Genomic DNA, 10,421 nt, shown 5'->3' on the forward strand with positions numbered 1-10,421 from the left:
ATGGTCACCTTTCTTCTGACAGCCTTTGTCTTTTTAAAGACAAGAATTTATTGTAGCTTCTCTTTAATACATGCTATAATCACTGTTTAAATCTTCCTTTGCTTCTTCTGTGAAGCTGCTTGTAAATATTTAATTGAAACGTGTTCACTTTCACACCATCAACCTTATTTTGAATCCGAGCTCAAGAGGTGGGAGAGTACCAAGAAGTCCAGGCCAAGCCTTAAAAGCATTCTAAATCACTGAAGTCACTATTTAGTCTAACTTTTCTTTTTCAAAGCTGGAGTGCCAGTTGGCATTCTCCCTAGTATGTGTTGTCTTCATACCTTTTTATTGCTCACTTAACAGTAACTAAAATAATCTCAGGACTGCAACACAGCACAGCATGTGGACAGAGCACTAACTTCAAAATCTGTTCATTCAACTATGGATAAAAACTTGGAAGTGCTAGAACTTGATACCTGTGTCCCACCAGGAAACACAAGGGAAACAGCCAGCACCACAAAGCGCAATAATGCTTTCTAGGGAAAAATGAACAACTCAACGCTGCAGATAATGAAGTCTTAAATTCAGGTCCTTTTGCTGCTGCTACATTTCCAAAGATGCTTTCTCTAAAAAACCATGAGTCATGAAATACAACATTTGAGCACTGCTAAGTCTGCAAGAGGAACAGAACAGCAGCAATGACACGACCTCTCCATTACTTGAAACCTTCCCCGATCCATATTCTTGACAATGAGATCTGGAAAGTCCTACCAGGGAGAACAGACTGGAATCGATCCCTGCTCTGCTTCTGTTCCTGCAGGAGCTGAACTGACCCGGTCCAGACTCTATTAATGTCTGACAGATGTTCAGAACCTCAACCACTATGGAATTTCCATGAGTTCCTCTCATGGAGAATTGTCTCACATCTATTCCAGCACTTTGCTAACGGTACAGGTTTGCCAGCTTTAAATAATGTCCAATTTGTATCTTTTGTGTTAACTGAAACACGTTAATGCTTCTGTTTCTCAGTATTGGAATATAAACACAAAACACCCTGATGCTAAGTTCTCCTTAAGATAAAAAGGAAAATCCAACATAAAACAGAACTGTAGAGCAGAACAGAACTCCGACAGTTGTTTTCTTGCCCTCATATGGACTCCCCACTTATTTTTCTTTCAAATACAGTTCTCAAAACTGAAAACTGAGTCTTCCAGCATCAAGTGGAAAAGGACTACTACATGTATTTTACAGGATCTACCATATACTGCAAATCCCATGTGGTGGCTGCATTTATTTTTTGAACAGCGTGATCCTGATGTATCATTTTCAACTCGCCATGTTCCTGTAGAGCTGCTCTGCAGCTTGCTCTTCCCTAGCATTTACCTGCGGAGCTTCTTGCCTGTGTATGTTACCATCCCTTCAGGGAAGAAAATTTTAAAAAGCACACACAAAAAAACATCAAGTATAGTTTATCATTTAATAGAAAAAACATTGCCAAAAGCACAGTTTCATAAAAAGAGTTATCAAATGCTGTGTTAGGAATTAATTTTGCAGTTAAAGAGTATAAAGTTAAGTCATCAATTTTTAAAAAGGAATTTATAACTGTTTGAAGTTGTTCACATCAAGGGAAGCAGCACCATGACTTGAGGAACAAATCCCATTCATAATTTAAACAAATAGGAACTCAATTTACACAAAAAATACAAATACTATCAGTACCATACTAATATCCCTCAGAAAAACTTAAGTTATCTGAGCAAGCACATCCTGATTTGTTTCCTCACACTTGCTGTTTCATAATGCTGTTTTGCAGAGTTCTTTGTAGCCTAGCTATATTGGCATCCAACGCTGCTAAGCCATTCTTAAAGTCCTCTTCATCTCGAGAAGTAAACGTTGAGAAAGAAGATGCGCTCCATTCAGACTTCCCTGATACATCATCAAATGAAATAAAACTAACGTCACCTACTTCACTGCCTTTTTTCTGAGAAATCTCTTTCTGAAATAGCATTGGAACATGAGGCTGAAGTTGGCCTGGTTTGTCTGGGAAGTCTTTTGCAGCTCCACTTGAGGTGCCTTTTGGCCTCATTTGGACCTTGTCTCCTGGCTTCACTTTATCCCCCGTAATTTCATGTGTGTTTTCCACAGCCTTTTTCATGCTGTACGCAGCACTTAATGCATCCAGAATAGCTGGATCCTTTGACACTTCACTTCTATTCTGTTGCACGGAGTTCGAGGGCTCACAGTTGTAGTCCAGCATCTTACAAGCCCCTCTCATATAAGGTAGTACACTAGTTCTCTCAGAGATGAGCTGTTTTTTAGAGGCACTGCTAGTCAATGGAATGTAAACAGTCTCATCCAACTTGTTTTGTTCATCTATTAAAGTCCCAGAATCACTAGCTGTTTCTGCATCTTGCTCCAGAAAGGTTGGCAATACTCTAGACGCTGATGCTCGCTCTTCTGAGAATACACGGTTTATTTTAGTTCCCTCATCAACAAAATTTTCATTGGCTTGATTTACCATTGGTAACTCTCCATCTTTATTTGAAAACTGAAGCTCTGCATCTATCAAAATATGATCCATTTCTAATTTTTTAAGGTAAGTCATTACTGAAGTATTCCCAGGACATGGATCGGGCTGCATCTGTTTCTCATGGTCATCCAAAAGAGACCTCGAGAGGCCTTTTTCAGATTTGGGTCTAACATTGTCTGCTGTGAGGTCTGAGAGAAGCTTGGCCATACTGCCCTGCAAGGTCCTGTTAAGATAAAAATAAATTCATCAGATCAACTATAGTTGTGGCAACTTTTTGAAAAACTTGTATATTAAAAAAAAAAACAAAAAAAACCATCAGATTTATCTAACTGCAGCAAAGATGCAATTCTCTTTTTATACGGAGTGTCATAAAATAGCAATATAGATGTGAAGTGATTCCAAATTTCTTCAAATTCATTCTTCAGCTCAGAGAAATGTGCCTAGTGCATCCCACTGAAATTACTCAGAAAGTTTTTCTAAATTATTTCTCCCATTGCTTCTTAAGAATATATAATACAAGAATTATTCTCATTTTCTGTATAAAAAAAATACAGAATGCTTATATATACACATACAGCATATATACAAGCATGCAATAAGATGTCATTATACTACCATCTGCTGGTCAGTATTTAATAGCCACAGAAAAGTGTGATGTATCTGAATTTCTACTAAAGAATCTGAAATAATGAATAAAAATACTCCGTCATTCCAATCAGCATCAGCTCTTGTCAAGACATAACAGTTTAACCTCCTCTGCATGTTATCTCCAAGACAATTTTATGCACGCACTACTCTGTATGCAGAAAGCTCTGTGAACCTCCAAGCTTGTCACCAGATTTATAGAACACCACGATGAAATAAAGTTCACAGTAATAGTTCCAAAAAGAGTTTGAGAGCAACAACCACCTTCCTTCAGCGACAGAAATTCTCCCATCCTCACTCATACTTAAGATCTGGGCATAATCTAATCCAAGTGCATGCAGAATTAAATAAGTGACTGCTCCTTCCCACAGAAAGAGTTCGCTGTGGGTCTTGAAGACAGATCTTTCTGCAAGTTCTTCTAATTAGACTGATTTCAGTATAAAGGAGAAGAACAATCTCTCCTTCACTCAGATCAAAAGTTAGTTTCCTAGTTCTAAAGCTGCTTGGGAAATATCAGTAGGTATTCAGATCCATGCATTTCCCACGCAGCTCCTTACAGGTAGTCTGCTACAGGTGTTAAGACTTCACACAAGTTACTTCAGGTAGCATTTTACTTTCAAATGGAACTAATGTCATGGAGCATGACAGATCGCCAGGGGAGGTTCAGGCTGGACATTAGGAAATACTTCTTTTCTAAAAGAGTGGTCAGGCACTGGAATGGGCTGCCCAGGGAGGTGGTCGAGTCACTGTCCCTGGTGGTGTTCAAGAAACATTTAGATGCTCTGTTGAGGGCTGTGGTTTAGGGGGTTATATTGGTGGTAGGTGGATGGTTGGACGGGATGATCTTGTAGGTTTTTTCCGACCTTGCTGATTCTATGATTCTATCTGTTTCAATAGAATTATAGCGCTATACTAGCAGAAGTACAAAGAGAGATTTCAGCCTACATGACCTCCTACCATGAAGATGATGGTGTAGTACTAAAGATACAATAATTTGAAGTATAGAGAGAAAAAAGCAGTGCCAAGAAGCAATAATAATACTTTACCAACAGTACCTGGTTAACTCGCGCAGTCGGTTAACTTCTGCATCACGCTGACGTAACGTTATGCCCAAAATCTTATTTTCCTTCTCAGAAGCTTCCAACTTAAATTGAAGGCTCTTCACATTTGCTAATGCCTCCTCCACTTCTAAAATGCCAAGAAGAATTTAGCTAACTACAGAAGTTAAAAAATGCTAAGAATAAACAAATCTAAAACACGTACCGATCTTGAGCTTGGTGGAATGAATATCATATTGCTGTTTGTTTTCAAGCAATTCCTTTTCTTTATTTTGAATATCTTTTGCAAGATGCTTATTTTCTTCCTTCTGACTTTCTATTATTTTAAGTAGCTCTTCATTTTTAGCCTGCAGTGACTCAAGGCCTTTCAGCGATTCTTTCAGTTGAGTCTGGAGCATCACATTCAAGGACTGCAAAGAAGCCACTACCAGAAGTAAATGTACAACGTTAAGCGTGTAGTGTGCTACAGTTTGGATTTCTACACTGAATTAAGCTTTTTAAGAAATCTTGGTAATGTGACTTCAGCTCACAGATAAAATAAGGAGCTTTTGAGGAAGAGAAATAAAACAGACAAACTTCCTTCTTAGTTATCTCTCATCCTCGCTGTAGGATGGACAGGAAGAAAAATCTGCTCTGGAGCTGAACCCCTGAGTTTCAGCATCCATGGAGCATAAGTAAGTAAAGCAATCCATGCAACACAGTCATTAGATCCTCAGCATTTAGCTCAGTTGCCACTAAAGGCCAGAATATATACTGTTGATATTAATTATATCTGTATATGTCTGTATTAATTTAAACAAGGTCTTAACAAAAATGCCCCAACAGCCATCATTCTCTACTAGTACTTTACATTCATAGTTGCAGCTCTGTCCAGACGTCTTCTCATTTCTCCCTTGTTCCCTGAGTTGCTGGTTTAATATTCGTAGTTTCCTAAATGTGAATTTAGGAAAAAGAGCGTTTTCAGAAAGTTCAGAATAAATTCAAAAGCAATGCATTTTAAATTAGTAAGAATATAATGCTGCAGAATGTTTCACAAATATATAGAAGCTTTAGTAATATTTGTTCTTGCATTTCAACCTTTCTTCAACACGAAAGACTTTGTGAGTTCTGGTAGAAGTATTTCCCAACACTCTGAAGTAAAGCATTATCTACACGAGATGAGCTCTATTTCTATAATTGACAATATACTACAAAAAGAATATAAGCAAACTTTGTTAATACTGTACTTTTCAGACAGAATGATAAGCCAATCCCACCTAGACAAAGGCCCAGTTGTGATGTAACTGATGCCACTAAAATATCAGTGTTAACTGATATTTTCCTTCGGCATCTATGCATTAATTAACATATATAGCCTTACTAGCACATTTGGTAATATATTAATACTGCAGAGGCAAAAAAAAAAAAAAAAGAAAAGGCCACAACACTTACACCACAGCAATGCCAGAATACGCAATTTAGAACAGACCAGTTAAAGATCTGCTAGGTGTTTCTGCAGTAAACACAGGATCACTGATGAGTTACTGACCTACGCAGCTGGGCATTTTCACTTCTGAGGGGCTGTAAAGCTAGAGCTATTTCAGTCTGTATATTTGTGCTTCCCACCACAGCTGGGAGCAATGAAATGCAGTCTTCGATTTCATTCATCAACCTTAACATTTCTGAGTCATCTGCAAGAGGAGGGGAAAAAGAAACACCTGTAATAGAACAGTCCAAGTGATGTCACAGTATCACATTTTTTTCTAAAGAAAACTTTGTATTCATTCTGAATACTATCTTTATTTATTTAAAACTTTAAAGCTTTACTATGGAACCTATGCTTCAGGATCTTGAAAAAATCACCATCCATCACCTCTCTGACCAACGCTGCTGGTAGGATTGCTGTCATAATCTGGACATGCTGCTCCCTCAGGCAAGGGAAAACATGGTATATGAAATGACAACTGTCTCTATCTCTGCTGTTAAAATGTTACAATACTCCAAAATGTAACTTCATACTTTGCCACAGTGAAGCACCAAGAGATCGAAATTGCTGAAAAACCACTCCAAGATGACACATACATTCCAGAAACTGAAGCACGTGCTCACTTAGTGGAACTCTTCCATTATTTTTATATAATCTCTCTAGTGCACAATGAAAATGTTTTTACCTTGATCTGTTATCAGCGCTCGGAGCTCTCCCAAAAGATATTTTACCATCTTAACTTTATGGGCTGTTTTGTCTGCGCTTTCCAGTCTATGTTTTAGACCTTTCTTCACAAAGCCTTGCTGGCCGCTTGCATCTCTCGCTGAGGCCACATCAAGTACATTCAATTCACCTTCGCTGACCACGTCCTCACTGTGTTCTTCAGAAGCATCCTCGTCATTACTTGAGACATTGCATGTTGCCAGACAGTGACAGTGCTTCTGTTCAGTCCTGCCATTTGCCATTTCACGCGTTTGTAACAGGGTCAGGTGAGCTTTTATGCACCTTATCAAGTCTGCTTCTTTACTCTGTTGCTCGTGGCTTGGGGTCATCTCTCTGCCAGAAGATAACGGGGTGAATGTAGGCCCTGCAGAGTTACTTGATGCACCTGATGCTACATAAGACATCACAGCGGGAAGAGAACTGGCAGACTGTATTTGTGCAGGAGTGGGAGCAGCAGAAACTATGGGGAAAATCACAGCTTCTCCCATCTGTGGCACACATTCATTACCACTGTCTATGGAAACATCCTGAATAAAGAAGATTCATATTAAACAAAAAATTAACATGGCTTACATTTGATCTTAAACGTTATTGATAACATTAAAGAAGTTTGATCTCAGCTGTTGTGCAAGAAAAAAAAACTCAGTGGCTGTTTTTTGTTTGTTTTGTTTTTTGCTTTCTAACTGTTTATCCCTTGAAATCAACTCAGAACAGGGAAAAACAAAAAGAAATGAGTTACCTCTCAAGGTTTTAAGTTGATGTGTTTCTAAAAAGCCAAGGATAGCACTAACTACACATGGACTGCCTACAGGTGGGAGATAACTCTACAGCCTTGCAGTTTCAAAGTGCAAGCCCATTACCACATTTCCCAAGGGGGACGTTGGTACTCTCCATTAGTTTTATTTTATGCCCTGAAATACACATTCATTTTAAAAGGTGGCTCTAAGATACTACTCAGTATCTGAAGAAGTAATTAACTTGATCATTAGCGGAGAAAAAGCTACATATGAGATACAATTTTTTAATGAGGAGTTGGTTAGAGATCCTTATGCTCATTACTGAGAATATAATTATGAACAGTAACGAGTAATTTCCTTCACCTTTGATGCTTGCTGTCCATTATGGAATTCCCCATACAGAAACAGCCATTTGGTGTCTATGTATATAATGTTTTGAATTGCAGTATTTTCTATCATCATTCATCACTGGAGGTTGAAATACGCAAAAATTTTTCGTAATGAAAAAATTACATAAACTCAAAATCCTCACAAATCAGTGTATAAGTAAATATATAGCGCTACCTTGAAATGCTTATTAATAGTCTAAATCAAACTTTTACTTACAGCCTGAGTAGATAAGGGATGAGCTGCATGCTGCAGGGACAGGTCTGGACACAGATGTGCTGTGGACACAGATAATTGGTAATTAAAAGCTGTAACATTTTGACATCCTAAAAGAAAAATGATGCTGCCATAAATCAAGGAAATCCAGGGCAAAACTTGGAGTAAACAGCAAGCCCTACATTGATAGTTCCACTCACCACGATCTGAGGTAGGAAATGAAGTCACAGCAGGAATTTCATTGTTACTCTGTGATGGCTGGCCAGTTATCAGAGACATCTGAGTTTGCACATGCTCACACAGTTTCTCACGTATCACAGGAGACTGCTGACTGCAAGGCACGGGAGTTGGTCGAACCAGCTGGTGCTGTGCTGCACTGGGAAGTTCTCTCTCAGTAGATGAAGCAAGTTTCTTAGCTGATATTGGTACTAAAGAGAAAGAATCACAAAACTGTAGGGGTTGGAAGGGACCTCCAGAGATCACTGTCCTACCTCCCTGCCAAAGCAGGCTCCCTGCATCAGGTTGCAAAGGTAAAAACAAAGACAACTTCAGCTGAGTATTTTGTTCTGTCTCCTGGATCTACACAATAAACAAGCGTGAAGTCTCTCAATGTTTGGGAAAAAAGCAAACCCAAGGAAATCTGCTTACCAATTTCTTTTCGGATGTGGGGAGCAATAATGTTTTTTTTCAATCCTTTCTTCTTCAAAGTACTTGCTGTGGTTAGCAAAGGCTTGGAAGTAATTTTAACAGACGTTGTTCTCCCAGGACGTTTATGGATAGACTCCTTTCCTATTATTACTCAAAACAAAAGCTGGTCAACAAAACAAATCGCAACAGTCCTACAAAAACTAGAAATGTAACTTAAACTCTCACTAGTTACAACCTGTGGCTTCATTTTCTAGGATATTCTTCAGTAAAACTGCACAACGGTCAAGTCCATCATGAATAGTATTAACCTGCAAAAAGCATAACTCAGTCAGAAAATGAGCATCACTGCTTTCTTTGAGTAAAACAGCCTTTTCTGTGGAAGCTGTTCCCCGCTCTGTTATCTTAAAAAATAACAATAATCAAAAATTGATCATAGGTAAAAATGTTTAGTTTCCAATGTATCACTTCGCAACCACAAGAAAATCTGCAAAGACAATTTTTGCAAAAAAACTTAAATTGTGTTGTTGCACATGTGTCCATTTGTTTGGTTTTTTGGTAACTGCATGCGTGTTTGTTTTTTTAATTATTTCCACTTACAGTTAAACTATTACCTACAGTATTTTTTTAGTTTGGAAATAATCGATTCAGCACTACACAAAATACTGCTCCAGCATTGGTTTCATACAACTTACTCTTCATGCCACAAAACCTGACTGCCATGGTTACACTTCTGGCACTACAAACAGCACAGGTGTGTTCACACAATATATTCTATGCCTCAATAAGCTGTCAGGGCCAAACTTACTGCACACCAAGCCAACTTGCAAGCATCTGCAACGTGCTGTATAAACACTCTCAACGGCTTTGTAGGAGCTATTTCTAGTCCAGATCCAGCAGTATCTAATTTAGCATGTTTTTTCTTCCACTGTTGCAGGGTACATTTATGTTGGATATAAGGAAAAAAACTTTTGCGGTAAGGGTGGCAAGGCACTGGAGCAGGTTAGTATTGTGGTTGATGCCCACTCCCCGGAGACTGCAAGGTGAGGCTGGATAACTGGAGGGCCCTCAGACATCCCTTCCAACTCTAAGAATTCTACGATTCTATTCCAGTTTCCATTCTCTCTAGATAACAGATGTGACTGCATTAAGAAGTTAGGGAAATTACCTGATCGTCAGAATCGGTGGAATAGAGAGAACAGCCAGCCTCCACATCAGAATGACAGGCTTTTCTTAAGCCAGGCCTGAAGAAAGTCAAATAAAACCATGACAACTGTTAACACTACTTCCTTAACAGCCAAAGTTTAAAAAAAAAAAATAAAAGCTACTTTTACTCAATAACAGCAAACTAGAAAAAAAGAAACATTTTATCAGCAGATAACCTTCTCTTTTTGCAAGTCCGATTGCTGCAACCGAAGTAGTCAGCATATTAACAGCTCACACGCAAGGAGAGCTCAGTCCTTACTCCACAGCCTTCAGTACAGCTAGCAACAACATCAACCTTTCACAAACACAATATGCACAGGCACAACCCCGTGTTTCCGCAGGCAAACTTTCCACTCGCTCCGTGTCTGCCTGCTCGCAGAATGCGTGCAGCCTTCAGCCGAGAACTGCCCCGATGCAGGCAGAGAACTCCCGCAGTGCTGCTGGGCACGGCTGCTGGGATGCTGCCCGCACATCCCAGAGAGCAGTCACGCTTTCAGCCTTACGGTTTCCTTCCACTGGCCGGCTTTGCCGCTCCCGTCAGCCTTCCCGAAGACAGCGCCTGTTGATGACAGAAATACGCGTTCACTTTCGCAACGCAGCGGGCAGAGGAAGGCTCCTCACCGAGACACAGCCCGCTGCGGTGAAGGCGGCAGGACCGCGGCCTAACGCCGCTCCCAGCGAGCCCAAACCTTCCTAGCCGAGCCAAGAGGCTCAGACAGCGCCCGCGGAGGGGGGCCGAGAGCCGCCCTCTGACACACACACACACACACACACACACACACACACACACACACACACACACACACACACACACACACACACACACA

The 10,421-nt window shown here is 39.8% G+C and overlaps 1 protein-coding gene across 1 annotated transcript in view; it reads right to left on the reverse strand.

Moving 5' to 3' along the window:
* Positions 1,446 to 10,421, reverse strand: part of CCDC14 (coiled-coil domain containing 14) — a 9,382-nt gene continuing 406 nt past the window's right edge. Inside the window, exons 2-13 of the mRNA XM_021399801.1 lie at positions 10,098 to 10,153; positions 9,557 to 9,632; positions 8,627 to 8,699; positions 8,392 to 8,532; positions 7,944 to 8,171; positions 7,747 to 7,805; positions 6,366 to 6,930; positions 5,744 to 5,885; positions 5,066 to 5,145; positions 4,421 to 4,639; positions 4,213 to 4,345; positions 1,446 to 2,735 (exon numbers count right to left, since the gene is read on the reverse strand). Coding sequence (XP_021255476.1) covers positions 1,763 to 2,735; positions 4,213 to 4,345; positions 4,421 to 4,639; positions 5,066 to 5,145; positions 5,744 to 5,885; positions 6,366 to 6,930; positions 7,747 to 7,805; positions 7,944 to 8,171; positions 8,392 to 8,532; positions 8,627 to 8,699; positions 9,557 to 9,632; positions 10,098 to 10,153 — 2,745 coding nt within the window. The 3' untranslated portion in view covers positions 1,446 to 1,762. The remainder of the gene's footprint in view (positions 2,736 to 4,212; positions 4,346 to 4,420; positions 4,640 to 5,065; positions 5,146 to 5,743; positions 5,886 to 6,365; positions 6,931 to 7,746; positions 7,806 to 7,943; positions 8,172 to 8,391; positions 8,533 to 8,626; positions 8,700 to 9,556; positions 9,633 to 10,097; positions 10,154 to 10,421) is intronic.

Source organism: Numida meleagris, chromosome 5 (genome assembly GCF_002078875.1).
Source record: "Numida meleagris isolate 19003 breed g44 Domestic line chromosome 5, NumMel1.0, whole genome shotgun sequence".
NCBI classification, from domain to species: Eukaryota; Metazoa; Chordata; class Aves; order Galliformes; family Numididae; genus Numida; species Numida meleagris.